General features: G+C 39.0%; 1 protein-coding gene across 1 annotated transcript in view; it reads right to left on the reverse strand.

The window, feature by feature from the left end:
* Positions 1 to 612: 612 nt before the first annotated feature.
* The window catches only part of SUCLG2 (succinate-CoA ligase GDP-forming subunit beta), a 119889-nt gene continuing 97345 nt past the window's right edge, over positions 613 to 23156 (reverse strand). The window contains exons 10-11 of the mRNA XM_051627586.1: positions 9905 to 10025; positions 613 to 2585 (exon numbers count right to left, since the gene is read on the reverse strand). Coding sequence (XP_051483546.1) covers positions 2470 to 2585; positions 9905 to 10025 — 237 coding nt within the window. The 3' untranslated portion in view covers positions 613 to 2469. The remainder of the gene's footprint in view (positions 2586 to 9904; positions 10026 to 23156) is intronic.

The raw sequence follows: 23156 nt of genomic DNA on the forward strand, positions 1-23156 counted from the left end.
CTGATCCTGCAGAGGCAGGGGGGCAGCAGGCAGCTGCTGAGGACAGAAACTTGCACTCTGGTCAGGATGCAGCTCTGCAAAGCTGCTCAAGCAAAGGCAAAATCATCCCTTCTAGGCATTGCATTTCCTTGCTATGTGTAACAGCTAAAATCACAGGAAATGTAACTAAAACTGCTTTCCAAGGGACACCAGACCTAACATTACACATTTCCATTGATAGGGAAATGACCCATGCAAATAAAATCAAACCCGTGGACACCATCACATAGAGCAAAATGAACAGGGAATGAGAACCTCTGGTTACAGTGTCTTGATAAAGTGAAATGCCAAACGTTCAAAACACAAACCAAGAGCTTATGAAATTTTCCATATGACATCTGAAAAATTAAAAATTATACTGTTCTGTTCTGTATATGGCTTAGGAGGAATAAAATTTGGATGTATTATCATTAGGCTCCATATAAGGAGAGATATATAGAGATAAAAAGATTGACAGAGAAAAAGCACATCTCTAAGTAGACCAGTTCTACCCAGTTGAAACTACATCCCCATGCATCTGATTTCACCCACCTGTAACAAAATGCTGAATGGAAGAACACAGAACACAATAGAGCAAATTAAACAATTTTCTATTTTATGGAAAGGACAAAGTCATTAAACAACTTCATTTTTACAATTGTTTGATGAAATGCTGTACATTGTGTTAGTTATTGCAGAATAATCATCGGGCACACACACCACAAACGCTTCTGAGACCAGAAGTTAGATACACAGTGTATGACAACATTGCATAAACAGTTCTTCCCCAGAATACTTCTATTTCCAGTATTAAAAAACAGAGTGTGACTTTTCTGTTCATTGTGGTGAGGTAAACATGTCTTCCTTCAAAGCAGGGGGCATCTATGCACCCTCCCAAGAAAAGGCAATGATAACCTTCTCCCTCATTCACACACAGTGGCATATTTTTTTGCTACTCTAATATTCACACATTTCTCCTTGAGCAACATGTAGAAAATGGAAGGGAGAAGAAAAAACTTACAGTGGCTGACAGCAACCTGTCTATCCTATTTGTGTCAAGAGACAGAGATTAGTGCAGATAATCTATTTTGAATGTAACAGTTTTAATGGAAACGTCAAGAAAAATTTATTTACCTTTTTCTAAATAGAACATGGTATTGATTAGAGCTGCTCAAAAATCACAATTAAGAATTTATTAGACAAATTTTTACCTCTCTGCCCATTTACAAAACCAGACCATAATACCTACTCATTTGTTCACTGTTCAAATGTACTGATGATTTTCAGCATGTAAGTCCTGGGCTGAGTCAGATTTGTACTGTGTTCTTTAGTTACACAAGCCATTTGGTATTGTCTTCTGTTCCCTGACTAAGTGATTTGTGTAACTAACAGCTTGAATTTCAACTGTTACAAAAGAATATATAATCAAAATAAATCTCAGTCAATATCTGGTTACTGAAACTTCTTTTTCTTGCACTTCTTTTTACTGATGCCTGAGAAATCAAATACATTTTAGATTGAAAAGTTCATTTGTTTGTTTTTATTCCAAGTAAAGCAGAAATGTTTTTTGGAAGTTAAATCAATTGAAGAATACTCCATGCTCCTGACAGAAAAGTGTTTCCTTGTCTCATCTTATTTTAAAACCTCACAGCAGTGACATATTTATGAGAGAGGTCATTTTAAAAAGTTAGCAGCTATTTTCTTACTGGCAGAGACATCCTCCTAGAGCTCTCCATGGCACTGTTAGACCTAGAAACACTGCACCTGGTTTCCCAAAACTAGAAAATAAAATTAATCAGATTTCACCAGCTGATAGACACAGTACAAGAACGGAAAGTCCTTTCACTACCAACTGTTCAATCCATTTTCCTATGGTGAGGTATACTTTGGCATCTACAAAACAAAATAATCTTAAGGCAAAATGTGTGATTTCTGAAAAAGAAAATAAACACTATTCATTTGAATAAAAATATCTATTGTAAGCACAATTTTTTACATTATGTAAAAGTCCATAAAAAAATAAACCCATTATTAGCTTGCTGAGTCTTTGCAATATTAAAAAATGAAAAGACTGTGAAACAGGTGAACTGTATGTGCCTGATAAAAGAACAATCCTGTCGACAGAAATCAATTATTAATTGTTGCCTCGAGTTTACCAGTGATGATTTTGGAAGGAAAGCAGAAAAAGGGCTTTGTGAAGTGAAGTCTTACTACAGATCTGACCAACAAAATTACCAAAATGATACAAACACATACAAACCTTTCAAGAATGTAGCTGTAAAATTTCTGAAGACTGCCTTACAAACCAAAGGCCTGAGTTTGCCATGTGTCACAAATTAAGTCCACCAACACTGATGACTGCTTAGAAAAACTCCACTAATCCTCTCTGAAAGAGCAACAGGAATGAAGTCTTGTGAAACACACACTCTCCATCAGAACATCTTCAAGTTGCTACTTTTTGGCCACACTAGCCACTGCCTTCTGGGCTGCATCCTCAAGGTCATTTGCAGACGTGATGGGGAGGCCACTTTCATTCAGAATCCGCTGGGCTTCATGAACGTTTGTGCCTAGGAAAGAACATTGACCATAAATGACTAATTATATTAATGAATAAACGAGCATCTTCTACTAAATCTCTGTAAAAGTAGTTCATGCTTCAAACTACTCATCAGTTTAACAACAGCTTCACTCAGTGGTTTAGACAAATCTGAGAAGACAAACTTTTAATTTCAGTGACAATTTTGACAGTCAATGCCACCTGATAAGAGCACTTGCATCCACAAAAGGGGCTTTGTGCAGGTTAAAGGGTCAATCCTACATTCACCAGAGTCAGTAGGGACATCCAGCAGGGGCAGTGGATAATGAATCCTGGATCAGGCTTTCAAGACACTTGGAAGATTTAACACATTTACTAACAACAACCAGGCACAGCTGATCAGCATCCAGTGAGTCAACAACACTTGAAATTCACCCTTGTTAACTGAAAGCTGCAATATGGGCTACTGCGAGAGAGATTTGGGTAATCCTGCAAATATGACTGGTTCTGGACTGCTCCTAAATATATATTTTTTTTGCATTCTTGCTAAAAAGGGGACCTGTGAAGCATTTAGCATGACACCTTTTCCCCTGCTGCTGCTGCACCGAGTTATCCCATGTTGAAGGAGACCCTGCAGCTCTACAGTACAAGTGCTTCATTTTGTACATTGAGGGCTCACATCTGGTCAATCAGACCACATGCCCAGGAAAGGGAAAAACAAGTAAACACATACATTGAAAAGATATTAACAAGACAAGTGCATCACTTCCCATTTCCTCTAGCTTACTCTTGGAAAGCAAAAGAGAAACAGAAACTAGGAATTCTCCAGAGCTTTTTCCAGCAAAGCCAAGTGACAATTTTGGGCACTGATACGCTCTGCACCACAGAAGAGCTTAGAGTCAAATATCCTACTGAAGGAGTGGGATCCACAGTTTGGGATCACACCAGCAGTCACAGGCACAAGTCCCTGAGCTGCTCCTCTTTAGGCTTAATTCTACCTCCCTCCTCCACATCAAGTTCCTTGCTGTTTACCATGTCAAAACGCTTAATTACTTTGTAATGCATAGACATAGGAAAAGCAATTTTAATTATATTTGGAGCTATAAACTAATTATATTCTTAATTATTAACCAAGCAAGGAGTACACTCTTTACAGTGCAGCTTTCAGAATGTTCATTGTAAAGGATGATTGTGGGTTTTTTGGCAGCTTTTATAAAAAGTGTGAATTTGTACAACAGTAGTAGAGGAATTCAAAAGGCTGCTTCATCAGCATGCTCAAGTCAGGATTCCCATTCCCAGCACTGAAAGACCCAAAGATATCTCTGTCACAGGAGGCCCCAGCATTTTGGGATAGGAGAGGCAGGTGTCTGGAAGAGGCCTGTGGTCCCCATCTGTGAACTTTTTAAAAGAGGACATGATGTGGGACTTGTGTAGGAAGGTCAAAGACATCTGAAACCTCTGACAGAAGGGGCATTTGGTTGCACAGTAACATCCAGAACTCTATGGGACTTTTCCTGCAGAAAAAGAAGATTCTTATGGGCAAAAAAGAGCAAAATGTTTGATTTTTTTATTTTTTTCAACCATCGTAGGATGCTGCCAAGTGCCAGAGCAGAACTGTACAGGGAAGCCAGATGGATTCCCAAGGTTCTCTTCTCTGATAAGTTCCTCACATTTGTATAGTGATTCCCATCAGGCCAAGAAGGCTTTATCTGTTATTTAGGTACAAGTGTGATAAACATTTAAAACAGTCAAGATTGCACGGATTTCTCTAACAGGATTCTACAAGACAAAGTGATGTGAGGAGAAAAAACTGGAAAGAGGGGAAAAAAAATGTCCTGGACATTTTCCCACAGATAAAAACATTGTGCTGCTTGTGATAGTCACATACTTAAAACTCACTTTTGTTCTTCACTAAGTGACCAATATTAATTTACTAACAGGTCAGAGTGGGAACAATACATTGGTTCTACTCTGCATTGCATTGATTGCTCTGCACACCACTTGTCTAACGTGCATCACAAAATCAATACAAAACACAGTCCACTGAGAAGGAAGGGGGAGTGTTTATGCAGGCAAATGAAAATATGAAAGCTGGAAAAAACCCCTCACTTCAGTCAAAAGAGTAAGGGAACATTTTATATTTACTAAATAAAGACATGTTTTGTAGGCATACGACTAAACATACTTTTCAGCAAACATTTTCCTTCCTGTAATTTTTTTAATGATAACTTTTTATCCCATTGTGACACATGTTTTAGTTATATGGAGAATACAGAAATTATACTGTGATCCTGCTGCAAGCAGAGGCAAAAGTTTTAAAACTAAATGTTCAGAAAACACTGAAAACATTTAAGAAAGGTCTCGTCTCATTGCAGTAGGTGTTAAAATAAACAAATAAATAATCCCACTCTTCTAACATTAACCTCCTGCCACTGGATGGTGTTAGAGAACTGTAAACAGAATCACATACACGGGCTATTAAAATATCCTGTCCTTCACCTGCTCTGTAGCCAACTCAGAAATGGTCAGGATTCACAGGACTGAAGCCTATAGGGCTTTTATTGTTGTTGCTGGGAGGTTTTGTTTGGGTTTGTTTTTTGTTTTTTAAACTTGGCTCCTATTAAAAGAATCCTTTCTAATGAGGAAAAGATGTTTTCCCTTCTGTTACATTTTGCTGTCAACGACACTCCATGGGAAAATAGGAAAGATGTAATTTTATCAGCAGATACTTTCAGGCTTTTTAGTCAAAATATCCTCCCTTCCTGAAACCTGGGTTCTGAAACAACCTCTTGGTCAGTGTGTGTGCACACATTTCACTTCTGCTGCCTTGAAATCTCTGCTTTCACCAGCAAAGCAATTCTATTCAGCTCATTGCTTTAAAACGCTAGTAAGAAATATTTCATCTAAGCATGTTTCCATAAGTTGTGAGATTACACCAACTCACATTGTTACAAACAAGTCAAGAGGACTTCACAGGTTGAACAAAAACAAGCAAATGGAACATTCCCAACCATGCTCCAACAGGATTTTGATCATGGCCATTTGTTCACTTGCACTGTCATAAAACCATTAGGAAGATGCCAAACTGCCACTGTTTGATGCTGATGGCTGGAGAGGAGGCAAGACTCTGCAACGGCACCTTTTTTCAGGTAAATATGATAAAAGGGGAGAAGACAGAGTTATGTACTTTTGGCGAATCTTCAGAAATAGAAGACTAACACAAAATAAACTGCTCTACCCAGAACATTCTGCTATGACAAGACACTTCATAATGTGCAGCATGTCTGACAACATTATTGAGGTGAACACATTGTGACCATGTTACATTATCAGCAGCAGTGGTTCAGCTTTGATGTGCTACACAGGTCAGTGTTTTGAGAGCCAAGTTTTGCTGCCAGTATGGATCCAGGTCATGCCATTTCTGCTTGCCCACAAGCTGGAAACTTGTAACCTCTCAAGTCTCAAAGAAAGAGGTATTGGAGAATAATACACAAGGTTTAAAGTTCATTGCTGACTAACCTTCAGTCAACATTTGATTTGAAGTCTGGCCACTGATAAGCTTTCAGTAATGATCTTTAGCTAGGGAACATATGAAGTTTTGGTGGCTCACACAGCTTGTAGCTCTTGCCTCTGCAGTCAAGAATAAATTGACTTCCACTGCTTACTCATAAGAGACAATTAAACCTCTTCAATTCTGTTCACACCTTCTGCCCTTTTCAATCTTAAGCTTTTCTGAAATAATATTTTAATCCTTTCTTCTGCCCCATGTTTATATATCCAAACTGGGAAAGGCTCAAGCACATTTAAATCTGTGCTGACTGTTTAAACCCAAGGTGCCTGAGGAGGCTGATATGAATGAAATTCTACATGTGACTTTGCAATACTCCATTATTTTCTCTGGATAGGCAATCTGGGATTCTGAAAATCATAAGTATACCTACTAAACCATATCTGTGAGCAAGATATGCAAACTGGAACAAAACTGCACTTGCATGTAGATTTCTGAATATATTAAAAAACCACATTAGATTCTGAAGAACACAGAAGGTCATGAATCACATGGCTGAAAATATAATAGGAAATTTTGGATCCAGACATTTGAATAAATGCTAACTTGCTTCTAGCTGTGTTTAAACATATTAAGTAGTTCTATTTCTTCACAGTTCTTGTCCTACAAACCAGAGAAGCAGGTAATTCATTTTCTGAAAGAATGTAAAATTTCTAGCTTTAGAAGATATTTTTTTATTCTTTCCTCTTTCCATCTAACTCTGAGCTACATAAATGAGATACAAGGTATGGCTTCTATTCAGCACTTCTAGTTAGTTTTCACAAAACTTAACTGAAGTACATTACACTTTAAAGGGGAAAAATGCTGTATAAAGCCAGCAAAAGTTAGTTTTCTACATCTGTACAAGAGAAAATTTTGAATATGTGGTTTCTCCATTTGTCCATGAGCTTTTTAAGCAACAATAATCCCATGTCTTAGCTGGTGAGTTCTTTACTGATAAGGCAAGTAAATACATGTAATTATAAAGTTACCATTTTCAAAGAGGAGAATAATCCTTTCTTTATCCACTGGTAAAACAGCTTGTAATTATTATACAATCGAGAACTAAGATTTGTCCACAGAATCCTGCTAAATCAAGACAGATTTGACTGATTAAAACTCTAGTCATCAAGACTTTTGTAATACAGTGTATGTGGGCAAAGAGTCTTTAAAGTGCAGGTCACAAATCTGTTAGATTTATGGGAACAAATCATGAAACTTCTGTTGGCAAAATGTTCAAAATGGAAATCCAAAAAAGTGCTTGTCCCTTTTTCTCCTTTTGAATTGCAAAATGGTATTGGTGATGTTTTAAAAAGTCGTGGGAAGGCTTATTGTTTCCACAGTACTCATTATTAATTCAAAATTCTTGCATATTTGGATAACCCAGTGTGATTTCAAAGAACAACAACGAAGATGATTAAGGATCTAGAGGGACAGATTTCTGAGGAAAGATTAAAAGAACCACATGTGTGTGTGTATATACTGCTTGGCTGGGTGATTAAGGAGGCAGAGAAAGCAGGACTTACTAGCTAACAGTTTCTAAGTACAACATCTGAAGGCTTTAAACATCACAGCTCCTTATTTAGGATGAATTGATGGTAACACTAGGAATAAGAGAAGGAACTAAAAGAACTTTTGAGATAAACATTATATCAAAGAGAGAGTTTTCTGTATTATACTGGGACAGTTTCTTAAAGAAACTCTGGAGTCAGCAACTAGTCTCAGAGAAACACTATTACAAAGCTAGCATAGAGCAAGCAATCATGAGAAGATGACCAAGAGATGCTTGCACTAAAAGCTGTGTTAGGCATTCTGAAGGTTCAGCTTCAGCCTCTGTGGATGAAGCAACACACAACTCTCAGAAAGGTCACAGGTACCTTGCAGTCACCTCTGTAGGGCTTTGTGCAACCCCAAGGCAGAAGCTCTCCTGCTCCACATCTCTTCCAGTGCAGCAGCACTGGGACTCCCCTCACTCGGCCCAGGGACTGCTTTGCCTCTTGCAATCACCCTGAAGTCACATTTAAACAAATAATTCACCTTTACTAGTGTACAGTCATGGAAGTATCAAAAGCACTGGAGAAAGGTCAAGAAAAGCCAGTGGCAGACCTAGAAGACTGCAGGTTAAAACGAGTGAGTTGATTTTCTTGTCTTCCTTATACTGGTCTCAAAGAAGGCATAAGAAAGAACTTGCAACAGTCTCATTTAGAAGGAAAAATAAAAGCTCTTCCAATATCTTTGCTGAAAAACAGGTACAATAGATGAAAAAGTCTTTCAGTTCTGATAAACTTTTTGGCAGCTATGACAGACTGGAAACGTTTCTGGCTTTGACAAAGAAGCTAAACAAAAATTGCCTTGAGCTCATAGATAATGAGATTTCACATTATGAAACTTCCCTGATTCTAAGCAATTCCTCAGTCTCTCATTCATTCCTGTTAAACTATCTACTTGCTCTCTTAAGGTGTTTAGTGGTGCTGCATCATCCAAAGGAAATTTTTACTATTTGCTTTTAATATCCACTTTAGATTATTTACATTCTCCTGCACTTCCTGCAGCAAAGAGGCTACTCACAATAAACTAAGAATGCATTTTGCCATTGCACTGCCATGAAGTGCACAGCAGAAGTTTTAGAGGACGAAACTGCCATGGGATGTGATAATTAACCCCTGACATGTCCTGGGTATGGTGTTTAATGTAGCATGAGAATGAGGGATGGGAAAACCTGCTTTCTCATGAAAGGCAGATACACCCATCTCACTAAAGGGCTGAGTGAATCCTGGTGACTTTATTTTTTGAAAAAGAAAATTCCTGTTGTAGTCAGAGCAATTTTGCCTCCCCTTTCTATCTTAGTGTTAAAAGCCACCTGAATGTTTTGTACCTCAGGTGCATAAGAGGATGCATTTCCTCCCTTCACCACCCATGCTGAGTGACAGGACATTTTACCCCCTTTACACACACTCAAACATGAATATTCATGTTTCTCAGGAACAGGCCTTAGAGAACCAAACAGAAAACCTTCTATTTTCCAAAGCTACTTAACAAAAAAAATAATTAAAAATGTTTTAAGTTTAACAGAGTTGTGCTGATTTCAACCGAAAAACTTTTTCATTCAGTGGCAGAAGAAAAACCTCTCTTTCTCCTTCAGGGTATTTCTCAGAAATGAGAGACAAAACTCTGTACCCACTGCCATTATATTAAAACCAGTAACTGCCAAAGAGTGCTCTTCCTCACCTCTCTATTACTTTTTTGTTTCCAATTTAATAAAGCTGGATTTACTTTAAAAATATAGACATATTCCTTACCTTCACCAAATCTTCTGGTTTTTAACAGATTTTAGCTGGATTCAATATTTGGGCTGAAGAATATGTTACAGGAATCTCTCTCTCACAAATACTGTTTCTAAAATCTCTCTTTTAATTAGGATATTGGAGTAAATTTAAGAAAACTCTGTGTTGCTGCAGGTTTAGCAATAATGGAATTGCATTCAGTAAAAAAACCATTTGAAACAGAAATACCTTCCAGTAAATAGAAATTGGCATCAAAATAATTTCTATTTGCATTGCAAATATCAGAAGCAAAACCATAATGCTGTCCTTGCAAAATGTCATGGCTTCATGTACCACCTGGGATACAGAAATATGTAAGGGAAGAATTTATTGACTTCAGGTGATGCTATGGATGAAGAATGGGACACATTTTCATTGTGTGGGAATAATCTGTTTAGAGCTTAGAGAGCAAAGGTAGGCAGGCAGAGTGGGTCCTCCACACCTGAGGGATGATTTTTGTCTGAAAACAGGAGCACTCACCTTCCAGTCTGACCACCAGAGGTACTTTCAGCTCTAGTTCTCTGCAGGCTTTGGTTATACCATTGGCTATAATGGCACAATTCACAATCCCACCAAAAATGTTCACAAGTATTGCTTCAACCTGTAGGAAAGAAACAGAAGAGGAATCAGGTGGGGGCTGTTTTGTGTTTTGTTTTGGCTTTGTTTGTTAAATGAACACAGGTAATGGATCCAAAGCAGGGAACAAATTCACATTTGTCTGGCAGGTTCTCACTTATGGCAAGTACAAACTTCACCTCTGTACTCAGAGAAATTAATTCTGGATCTGTCATTTCTGTAGTGTTCAGCAGTGATTAATTGCCTTGGTCCAAACTGGCACGGTTAAAATCGTGTCATAACCATGTGATTACACAGAAAAGGGGAATTCCTACTGACAGGTATAAATAAAAACAGATTAAAAAAAAAAAAGAAAGTATTTTTAATGTATTGAATCATCAGAGGTTGGAGCTCAGAGAGGACAGTGGATGGATGTGTGGATGCACATGCAATTAAATATTCATGGGGACACTTCACAAAACAATCTGGACACACACTTTATCATAAGCAGCAGCGAGGAAAAGGTGATATACTTGCCCTGACTTGATAAAGAGGAGTAAAAATCACTTCTAATTAACAAGGAGAGGCATGTAATGAAGAACATTCATTAAATAGATTTAATTGAGAACCTCAAAATACTACTATTCATCAGTTTCTGGAAACTGAAATTCCTACAGCTATTTCACACTTAAATTACCTTTCTTAACATAAGAGATATTAACACATACAAGATGCTAATGTGGCCTCTTTTCACTGGAAAGGTAGCATAATATTGAGCCCAAGTCCATGTGCCAGGCTTCCCACCATGGCTCATGAAGTCAAGGGGGGATCCCATACCAAGGCAGTTATGTTGTTTCTCATCCATAGTGGGGCTAATCCACAGCATTTAGGGTACTCTACATTAGATTTACTGGGTGTCACAAACAAGCTTTGCCAGAATCATGTTGACTCAAAAGAAGACAAGATAAGGAGGGGATAAGGTCTGAAGGAACGAAATATCACTGGATTTCACTTGTGCATGATGTCAACTGCAGTTATGCTTAACTCATTGCACAAGATGAACAGATTTGCTTTGCCCATCTCCAGGTAGCCTGACTCCTACCAGAACCAAGAAAATCCCCTGCAGTCATGCAGGTTTCTAGCTCTGAACAATCAGGTTGGATATTTCTCTGCAGACACGATGTGACAATTAACTCCTGGGATGTGCAGTCACACACAGGGAGTGAAATCTCACCACTGTCTAATTCTGCCTTCCACAACGCAGCAAGAAAAAAGGAAAATAGAAAGCAACTCAGGAAATACTTCACTTCCCACAAGAAATCAGCTCACTCCTTAAGCAATACCCTAGTCTGCAAAAACATCACTTATTAGAAGCATCTGCAATGCTTCCATTGCACTATCAAACTCCATTGTTAGCACAAGTAGTGTAAAATGAAGATGGCAATGGGACCACCTCCTTGATATCTCCCTCAACCCCTACTGCTCCTCCCAGCTCCAAGACTTCTCATGGTGTCACCCAAACTGGCCAGAACAGTTCCCAGGTGACCACAGAGGACACAGCCCCATTCTCTCCTCTCAAGCTTATTAGACACCATCTCTTTTATCTAGTTTTTCCAGTGCTGATGTGCTAGGATGTTGCCTATCCCTGCTACTACTTGTCTCCTCTTACTATTTGCAGTGAAGTCATCCAATTAAGATTTTCTAACTCTTCTGGGCATCCTGATAATATAAGCAGAATTCTCATGTGCCTTTTCAAAGCATGAAACATCTCTAATGCTATATAATTAGAGAAATAATTAATAATAAACTCCCTTCAAAATCCTGACATCCAAATGTCTCCCTCTGAAATGAGGTAGGATGATTTGATGCACACGCCACCAACTGCTTCAGGTCATAAAGCTGCACAGCAACAGCCTGCATATGGGTCATGATATGGCTTCCTCATCCTAGGCAAAGCACCCTAGGTGTCTGGAGGAAATTAATAACCTAGTCAAATGAGAGCACACAATTTAATTGATTTTATAACTCTTTCTTGTATTTCAGACACGGGCCAGCACTTTAATGGCATGTTAAATGCATGCATTTACCAGTTTGGGGTCTTCTGGGTAGTGAGTTGGTGATGCTTTTCAATTATTTATTTGACCTTTGTGTTGTTAGAAAACCCTTAACTCTGTAGAAGCTGCCAACAGTAAAACCTCAGAAGGTCCCTTCTTTGCCTTGCTCCTCCTGCTTGGGCACATGCAAACATTCTTGGTGCCAGGAGGTAAAAACACATAAAGCAAAAATAAAGCCCTTCAAACTCTTATCACATTAACCCTTGTGGTAAGGGGATATTTATGCAAAGCACTTCGATGTTAAAATATACTAGTGATGTCATCTCTCAGCAGGATGAGCCACAGACCCTGTTCCACCCGTTCTAATACGTGCTCCTAATTCAGGCACATTGCACCAGGCACGTGACAGATCAACTTAACCAAGTGTGTTTACATTATTAGAGATAAGGAGGAGGATTTTATGCCCAGTACAGATATTTTAATTCCTAATGCAGACATTCTCATTTAAGGATCTGCTTTTCAGCTTTCAAGCTGAATTCTAATCAGGTCTTCTAATCCATTGGCAGCAAAAGGAAAAAAAAAAAGTGGAAGGAAATTAGATGCAGCTTGGATAATTGGTGTTTGTATGCTTGGCTTTAATAAAAATACACTGTTAAATCAGAGATGAGTCTAAAAGGATTCAATCAATAGGAAACTGAATCAGGTAGAGAATTCAATCTTGGGTTTTATTCTAATCTTCCAAATAAGCCAAAAGATCAGTTCAAATGATGTTGAAATTCACTTTAACTCTACTGAAATTAGTGAACATTGTTTATATATGCTTCTGTAGCCTGACTAGATCTTGCATTTCCAGCTGAAAGAACTTTAACATTCAGACTCAGTAGATGGATGAAAAGGTTTTCAGTATTTCATGTGCACAGAGAATACACAACCTCTGTATTATTTAACTCTGTAAGAAAAATAAACCTCCCATTATATAACCAGAACCTTCACATATTAATGTGGTCAGTATCTAATGCATGTGGAACATCAGACATAACAAGAAGAGGGTAATCTGTCTACATACAGGACAGGTTAACTTGCTGGGAAGCAAAAGTCATAGCAACCGAGTGAGTGCTGCCTTATCACTGCCTGCACGCTAGACATGGTACTGAATCTTTGCAAATACTGGAATACCCACTAATCCCACAGCTCCTGAAAACTACATGCACATAAATGCAGACACACAGATAGCTTTTCCTCTCTTTGTATAAGAAATTAGAGATACTTATGTATAGCTATATCAATTCTATGCTGCTTTATTAATAAAACTACCAGTTTTAATTTACAGTGACCACTTGTTAAAGTGAGCCTCGACAAAGCTTGCAATTCTGTTTTGAATGTTTGGCACCAAATCTCCCCCCGCGCCCCAATAAGTGTAATTGTCTAATAACTGAAGGAACAGTGCTATGTTACTGTGACAATTGGATTGGACTGCCACCATAATCCACAAATGCTGGGTTCCAGGCAACGAAGGGCATTTTCCATGCAGCAGAAGCAGCTTTAGCACACCTGCTTGCAAACACTCTATGTGCATTTCCTCTATTTTCTTCTTTTTTATTTTTTTTTCCCCTTCTCTAAAATGTTCTCAGCCTTTAACAAAACGCACACTGACATCTGATCATCATACACTTCAGGACTAATACAGGCAGCACCTCTAAAGCTTTCCACCTTTCCTACAGCCCATTTATAAATCTATACTCAGGACGTCTGGCTGTCTGCAGCTGCTGCATTCCTGTCTGCCGAGCATCCTTCAGAGGCTGCACTAACACCACAAATTCTGTATACAAAAAGACGACAAAAACTTGACAAGCTGTTGTTTCTCCTCCATTTTCCAGCGTTGGTATTACCACAGAACAATTACAGCAGGCTTAGGATAGCAATGTGCTGCAGCACTGAACAATGGCAGGTACTTCATACAAGGTAAAGTCCTCAATCTCACATAAAACAGAAATCCAAACGTGAATGCAAATTAACTTAGGCTGAGGATTCAGAATAATTTGAAGATGATCTAAGCATGGGCAGCCACCAAAGAAGCTGTCTTGATTCCCCCTCCCTGCTTCTGCACACAAACACCCCTCTCTCCTGTACCCGGATCAGCATCAGAGTCATGTGGATGCTGAAGGAGCTCCTGGATCTGTCCAACCCTGCAGACACACAAATGCTGGCCCTGAAGTGAGGAAGAACCCCCAAGGTGCTGTTAGGGCCCAGGATAAGGTGGGAATGTGTAATAGGTTGTGAAACCACTTTCTTAGTTATTGCCCATCAGGGTCAGAATGTATATTACTGTGTACAAAAATGTGAGGCCAGAAATAAAACTAGAGAACTGTCCCATAAAAATCAAACCCCAAATCACCAAGACCATGATTGCAGAGTACAGATCTCTCCTGTATACTACTGGAAATATACACTGGAGCAGAAGTGTGGGGCTTTTTTAAATATGTGTTTTAAAATACGCGTTTCAACAAAATATTTCAGGAAGGCTGACACAAAGATTGCTCAAAAAATGTAAGTATTTCAACATTCAGATCCCTTTAATCAAAGCTTCTGCTACTGTATTTTTTTATGTGAAGCTGTTTCACAAAAACCCGAAATTATCTCATCTGGTGACAGCCAGAAAATCTTGCAACAGTTTTCCATCTGAGTGTCAGGTGCATGCCTTGTGACTTTGGATGCATCTTCTCCCTTATGTCATGGAATCATGGAATAGTCAGAGTTGGAAGGGACCTGTAGTTGAAGATCTAGTCCAACTCCCCTGCTAAAGCAGGACTGCCTAGAGCACATTACCCAGAACTGCATCCAGATGGGTCTTGAATATCTCCAGAGAAGGGGACTCCACAACCTCCCTGGGCAGCCTGTCCCAGGGCTCTGTCACCCTCACTGTAAACAAGTTTTTCCTCATATTGAAATGGAACTTCCCATGTTCCAGCTTGTGCCTGTTGCCCCTCATCCTGTCACTGGGCTCTACTAAACAGTCTGGCTCCATCCTCCTTGCACCCACCCTTTAGATACTTATAGTCATTAATAAGGTCTCCCCTCAGCCTTCTCTTTTCCCGGCTAGAGTCCTAGCTCTCTCAGCCTCTCATGCACATGCAGATGGATGAACACAGTGAACTATAAATATTATTATAAAATCACCAATATCATCTCTGACCTTGCTGTAAATTGTTGCTCTGAAGCTCGATCTATTTATTTGAGTGGAAAACAAGCTATTCAGCAACTGTCAGTAAAACTACACCTGCAGCAAATTAAAAGCTACACTAGCAAAGAACTTGCTTAGTTTGCTTTGATTGAAATCTGAAAAAAAACCCTTTACATCTCAAGCTAATTTACTTCATTTATTGACCACTCCTAACTCCTTCATCAGCTAAAAGTGAACCCTGACAGGATGAAACAGGCTGGATTTGTCAAGTTTTTTCTCCAGGTTCTCACAGGCCACAACTACATGGGGTGGGTTTGGCCTCGCCAAGATCCAGCGGCCTTTGTAACAGTGACATGCAAGAGCTTCTTTCTCACAGAGAAACAGAGATTGTGGGAACCTTTACCAACAGCAAAGCATCAAGAACTCCTGCAAGAACACTTACATGAACACAACTTTGATTAGAGAATCCCAGGAGCATATATTTAGTTAGCTACAGGTAAGCGAGGGACAGTCATTCCTTCAACTTCTTAGCAGCTTCACATCTTATTAAGAACAAAATCTTCAGCATGACAAGGAGAAAGTGGGTCTCCTTGCTACCTGTTTGGAGACACAGGCACTAAGACAGAGAAGTGAGGACACTTTCCAAGCCCTTTGGAGATGGCTGAGTTTATCTGGATTACAAGTTAATGTTCTTATGTCCCAAAGATCTATTCCTTACGCCTTTTAAGAGGTAGATAATAATACTAAGAAAAAAAAAGCAAGCCGCAGGGTATAATGGGGTGTATAGTTTTTCACTTTGAATCTAGGAAGGTGCATTTAATCCTTCCTATTATTCCATTGCTCTTTATTATTTATTCATTCAGAGTTTAGAAAATCCATTTCCATGTGAAAGAAGCGGATTATCTCCAACGCTCACACAGTGTAATAAAAATGTAATAAAGCACAGATGCTCTTGCCTTTATATCTTTCTGCTCCAACTGATAAGTCAGATACCAACATTTTAAAATGTCTCTATATTATTATAACTTGGACAGCAGGTCAAATGTAACTTTTTCTTATCCAGTTTTGAGATATTACTCTAATCCTCTAGCTCTTTCTCTCTGACAGCATTTATGTTTCATTTGAAAATAAAGATTAAACCTACTACATCAGAGCTGCGTGAAAAAATTACAAACACAAAACCAATTGCTTAAAACATCCACTAGAGGACAGTGCAATTCAACGTGGAAAAGGAATCTAGGAGTCCCCTCAGAGAGAAGAGCAGGGTTGTTTTCTCTACTTAAAGTAAAACTATCTAATTTTGCTTTATAAAATTATGCAAAGTATTATTTCACCTCTTTAGAACGGAATTTTGAAAGGCTGAAGGTGATACATTTAAGGAGGTTGAATTAACAAAAAGCAAAGCAAGAATGAATGTTGTACAGAGGTAGGTGCTGGTCTCCTCTCAAAAGTAACTGGTGATAGAACCAGAGGAAATGGCCTCAAGCTGTGCCAGGGGAGGTTTAGACTGGACATTAGGAAGAACTTTTTCAGTGCAAGGGTTGTCAGACATTGAAACAGGCTGCCCAGGGAGGTGGTTGAGTCGCCATCCCTGGATGTGTTTAAAAGTCATCTGGTTTGAAAATGTTTCAGCAACAATCCTCCCTCTGCTGACTGAGCAGATGCTGGCTGTCTGTGGCCCTTTGATGGGACGAGAAGAGCACACAGGTAAGCAGGGCTCTGTAGCAAGGAGAGAGCTGGTGCCCTCTGATACCACAGTCAGCAGGACCACCAGGAACATCTCAGTCCTCTAATTTTGTCTTACTCCTCTGTAGCACTGACATAAGAAAAAAATTAAGGGATCAGAGGTCATTCATTCTGAGATGAAATGAGGACTGGCAGGTATGACATTTGAAACAGTCCCTGGAGACCTCCCATAGCCCAGCTGTGAGAAGCCAGTGTTTTGGGAACATAAATATTCCAATTCCAGACACACAGGCTCCTTCAAATACCAAAATATCATGGCAGGACACACTTCTACACACCCTGAGCCCTGGCACAAACTCATTCATCACAGTAATGCCACCCTTCCCGTGGAGCCATTGGAGTGTGACCACACTTGAGATGCATTTCTGGAGATGCAGTCATGTGCTTTCTGTGCCTGTGCTACTGCCTGGCAAAACATCAGTCAGCTCCTGTCCAGAAACCACATGCACCACGTTAACACAGTCCAGAGTGGAAGTTAATCCTACTTCAAAATGCAGGCAGAGCAGGCAAGTGCCTGCAACCATGCAGGCATGTTCTTTCAGTGATAGGAAGACCAGCCACCTCCTAATGTAATCCTTATTTATGGTAATAAGGAACAAGACTGAGGAAAGAGACAGAAAGAAAAATGTTCAGATCACAAAGTATTATTTTGAAGTATATTTGAGAATCAGGACCACAGCTTTTAGCATTGCTTTGGGACAAAATGCAGCTGGTACTTGCTAGAACAATTACGTTTTTGGTGCCAGTGTGGGAGGATAACTCTTCCAGCAGATCACGGGTAGAAGGAATAGAAGTACATTAATTTGTTCTGACTGTCCTTTAAATATCTGAGCTTCAAGGAGATCAAGCACCTGGATGAGCAGATCAGAACATAGATCAAGACAAATTTAAAGATATGACTACCTACATGACAATGTATTACAAGAGCAAAAGAACATCCATGATCAGCCCTTCTGTGTCAGATAAAGGTACAGCATTTCAGATTTTAATTTCCCTTTCTCTGAAGCATTTGGCAATGGGTACTTTCAAAGCAATGACTAATGCAAAGCAAGTTTTGTCAGGTCTGTTCTAGGTCTGGCAATTTTTAATCTCTCATCTGCACCAGTTGTGCCCAGAAAAATCTCAAATACAAAATTAAAAGGTCTTTGTGTTAGCATGCTTGATGCTTTCACTTTTTTTACATTATGAACAAAGCCAGTCAAAATTAGTAATATAACCTTGAAAACTATTTGCAAATTAATAATCAGAAACAGTTTCCACAGACAGAAAACTGGGGTCCTACCAGAACAGCCACGTACACAAAGTTAGTAACCAAAGAGTCTGATGCATAGTGCTCATTCCCAGGAAGACCAAAAAGAAATAAAGGGACAAGTCAATCATCATGACTCTGCATTTCTGCTCGGGAGAACAAGAAGAAAAAAATAAAATTCTTAATCTTTAAAACAGACTTTGATGTTCTCCCAATATTAAAGCTGGGAACCCATTTTACGTGAAGATTTCATCATCTGTTTCTAGAAGGCACAGGAATTTAGGAGCTGGAATTTTAAGAGAGGCTCCACATGTTGAATGATTGACACCGTAAGACTTCACAGTCCGAGAGGAATCTGGGGTTTCTTTTCCCTATTGTTATGTGTTCAGCTCTGCACCTTGTTCTGGGTAAGGGATGGGCCCAAATGCCACTTTTCAAGCCATCATGGCAAGGGATTTATTTCCTGCAACTAACAGTAATAAAAAGCCATCATTATGTCCTCTGTAGAAATAGCCTTAGAAATGAAAAGACTATATTTATCTAGAGTATCAAAATACTAAGTGATTATACCCATCACAAGGGACAAAAAAGATGCAGAACAGTTACTCTTGTGCTCTAGAGAGACTTAAGATCTTCCTATTTTGTCACCTGACAAATCTCTGACATAAATTCCCCATGTAGAAGAGAAAGAAATACTACAGAAACTCTATCTAGGTCACACTGTTTTTCTTACTGAGACAATGGAAACTTTTTAAAAGGAATTCTGTTCTTCAGGAAGCTTAATTAAAGTAGAAAAATGCATTGTCATGGGTACTGAACTGCATAGACACATCTGAAATCTCCAAATAATTAAAACCCATCCTTTTATGGTAACATTGTAGTCATAAAAAATGTGAATTACTGTGCTGATTAGGTTCTGAATTGCTACCATATAAAATCAGCTAACTATTAACATCTTAAGTAAATCAAAATAGAAATAGTAAAACTGGGAAAGGTACAAAGAAGAGTGACAAAGTGACTGAACAGGCTTTGTACACAGGAAGACTAAATAAACCAGGACTTTCCATCTCAGAAAAGGAAAGCTGAAGGAGAACATATAGCAAAGACTGCAAGCAGCAAGAGAAAAAAACAACAGGGTACAACCATTTGTACCTGCTTCCAGGTAGTTTGATTCCTTAATCCTTAGTTCTTGTAATGCCAGAGATAGTGAAAACACAAAAGGGGTGTTTTTACAGTTATTTTTAAATGCAGCATATAGTTATTGTGTAAAACTCATTGTGCATGAGATTATGTCAAAAGCTTCCATGAGATGACAATATACATTAACAAATTCATGGAAGGAGAGCCACCAAGGACTTGTAAATACAAGGATACCACAGAATGCCAGAAAGCAGAGGGAATGTATGAGGAAAGTATCCTCACACACTTGTCCTCTTGTGTTCCCTAAGAACTTGCTTGTGGCAACTACTGGAGAAAAAAGACTTACCCAACTTTAACTCAGTGCAACAATATTCTTCCATTAAAACAAAACATACATCTGTGATTTCTTTCTTATACCTAGGAACCTCCCCATCCAAAATCTGTTCATGCTTAAGTAATATATTCCTTTACCAGTTTCAATGATTACAATACTGTCTGTTCTCAGCAGTATGAAACTTCGTACCATCCAGGTATGTAGCACAGGACAAGTGATTGGAGTAGGTAATTCTGATTACTTCTTCTTTCATTTTAATACAATTAATCCCTTGCTCTTTCCTCTCCTTTCAAGGATAGCCGTCCAGTCAAAATATGGGGACTGAAATTCATACCCATGACTTTGTCCTCATGAGGAACAAGTTAGAAAATAGCTTATGCCTGATTTCTTCCTCTTGCTCCATCAAGTTTACTCATTAAGCAACTGGTGCTCAACCAGAGGGAGAACAGGTGGCTCCCTGGGACACTCCAAGCCCTCGATGGAAGGGGCATAACTAGAACATAGGATGTTTTCCTCCCGCCTTGCTAAACTCAGCCTGAAACATTTTCTGACAGCAAGAGGTGTCGGGCAGATTACTACCCAGCAGCTCAGACTCTTTCCCAATCTGCACCAATTCTAGGTGACCATCAGGATTTGCTGCCACCTAAACGTGAGACCTTTTGTTCCAGAAATGGCTCTTTTGAAGACTGCCTGCTCTGGCATTACATATTAAAGACATTCAGCTTGATGGGTAATGATCTTTATCTTCTTCAAGGTTTATACAAAGTAATTTAAGCTAAAAAAAAAAAAAAAAAAAGAAAAAAAAGGAAAAAAGTGACAGTTTAAAAATTAATGACCAGCAATAACATCCTTACAAATAATACGCTAAGCTAAGAACCATATTATTGCAAAAAGGGATCACTCAGGAGTTGACAAAGTGGTTCTACACACTTTTTGGACTGTGTCACTACTTGCAAAATCATAAAAAGCAACCTAACATTTTTTCTTTATAACATGGGGGAAAATATTTCACCTGCCTCCTTGACAAGTGTAAATCAATTATGTCACTTGACTCCTCCTGATAACTTAACCTATCATCTTCATTTTCAATAATCTTTTTTCACCTATTTTCTGCATTTAAAACAGGGATCACGTTCAGAGAAATAATTATTCGATAATGATCTACCAGCACTTTTCATAAATTTATCAAAGCATCTTATAATAAAAACAGAACTGAATGTTTTAACCACAACCCCAAAGTGATATAATCAGCAAATCTGAACTGTGAAAGAAGTTATTGAGCTACATTAAGAAGGAGATGGAGTGAGCATAAAGCAATCACAGATAAGCCAGCATAAAGGAACTTAACTTCAGATGAATCAAGGTTGAGATGCTCAAGGCAGCCATGGGGAGTCATACACATAAAAATTAACAAGGAGATGCATGTAAATCACAGCCTGCTTCCTAGAGCTCAACCCAGTTCTGTGCAGATGGAATTGGAGGCCTCTCTGTTAACCATATTCCCTGGCTTCCCAAGTGATTTTTGCAGTACAGTCAAGGGAAATATGCATCTCAAAAACTGGCTCTTCTAGATACCTGTTACCTTCAATGAGAATTAGAAAAGTCTTATGAGGATTTAAAACTCCCACATTGAATTACAAAAAATGTAGGATGAGCCTCAAATGTATGCAGTCATAACACTTGAAACTAAGCATGATGAAAACAAAAAAATAGCCAGCAAATACTCAGTTATAAAACCAACCATCTATCACCCAGCCAAAAGCTGTCGCTTGGCTTCAGTAACAGACTGTTCTAAATTCAGATTTTCTGCAGTGATCAATACTGTATTATATTGGCAACTTAACAGTACTTCCTTGGTGTAGGAATCCAAAGATATGAGTATCCAAAAAACCTCTTTTGGAACTTTCCTATAGTGCAAAACTCTTTTGTAATATTTAATTACAAAATTAATTGTGAGTGTCTCATACCTTTTGATCTCAAATTCAGATAAGCAAGTACATCCCAATCAGATCACTTATTCTACACTTTGTTAGCATAAAAGTGAAGTTACAGGTTTATATCTTCTTGTGGCAACTTTTTTATAATTATTATTTCACTGCTGGATGATCCATGGGAAAGGAACGTTTTCTGTTGTCAGAATCTATTTAATCACCTGAGAAACACACCTTGTTCTCTGATACACACAGTACCAAGAGGCAGTCGTGATCTGGACTAAGCAGTAAAAATAAAAACAAATTCAAAGTCTATAATTCAAAAGAAAAGAATACAGATGGTTATAAGCAAGGAAATTAATGCAGGCAGAAACAGTTTAATGCATCTACTGCATGTAGTTTTTGTTAATTACTTTTTAAGTACTTAAGCACAGTAGTAGCTACAGAGAATTGAAAGGGAGATTACACAAAAACGTTTCCAAGTGGGTGCTTCATGCTGAGCCACAGTCTGCTCTAGTAGTGCTGATTAATCAGGAAAGCTTTCCCTTCACTTTCCAGGCCCTTAACAGTCCACCACAATCTCATTCCCACCTTCTCTCTTCAAGCATTGAGAGGTTCCTAATAAATTCTGACCTGCAAGTTGGTGGCAGCCAACAGCTAAACTTAAACATTCATCTTGATGCAACTTTGTGATGTCCAAAAGAAGCTTCCCATTCAGATTCCCCCATGCCATTCCACCAACACCTTTTAGCCATGACTTCTACAACCCCCCAAAACCTGGCGGACTGACAAAGGTAAGAACCTGAGCAACCTGAAACTACTGTGACTGGAGTTCTTGGGCTCCATTTTCCACTTTGGACCCTGCTTGAACCTCAGGACACAGGTTCCTGTAATGGCTTTAATTCAACTGTTCCCAGGACTGTCAGCTTTTTGAATTAGAAATTCTTTTTGTCACACTGTGTTGATACACTGTCTGGCACAATGGAGTCCTGGTCCATCCAGAGCCAACAGAAAAGGAGAACTACTACCAGCAACAACAACAGTAATGACACGGCACCGTAACAGCAATTAACCTCATCCAGCAGCTGCAAAATGACAGCAGTTCCACTGCAAACGAGCATACTGGCCCTGAAAGCAAATCCACACACACTTCAAGCTGTTGCCTTTTAATTCTCTGTAGTTGCCATTTTAGTGCTACAATTCACCTCCACAGGAAAGCACTTCAAGGAACACAGGCACTTGCAGCCCCCAGCACAGCAACACGTGGCTGTTTTCTCACCTGCCCCAGCCCTGAACAGAGCCAGGTCAGAGCTCTGGGCAGCAAGCAGGTGACAGATGGAGGTACCTCAGAAGACCTTATCCATGGGATAAGGCAGGAACTCAGCAGCTCTTACTGCTGCTTGCAAAAAAAGACAATGGACAAACCAAGTACCTGTTCCAGACCTTTTTTTTTTTTTTTTTTTTTTTTTTTGAGTGGAAAACATCACAAACACTCACCTTGCTGTGAAGTGCCAGTCCAAAATAGTCTGCCATGTTTGGGCA

The sequence above is a fragment of the Apus apus genome, chromosome 9 (genome assembly GCF_020740795.1).
Source record: "Apus apus isolate bApuApu2 chromosome 9, bApuApu2.pri.cur, whole genome shotgun sequence".
Lineage (NCBI taxonomy): Eukaryota > Metazoa > Chordata > Aves > Apodiformes > Apodidae > Apus > Apus apus.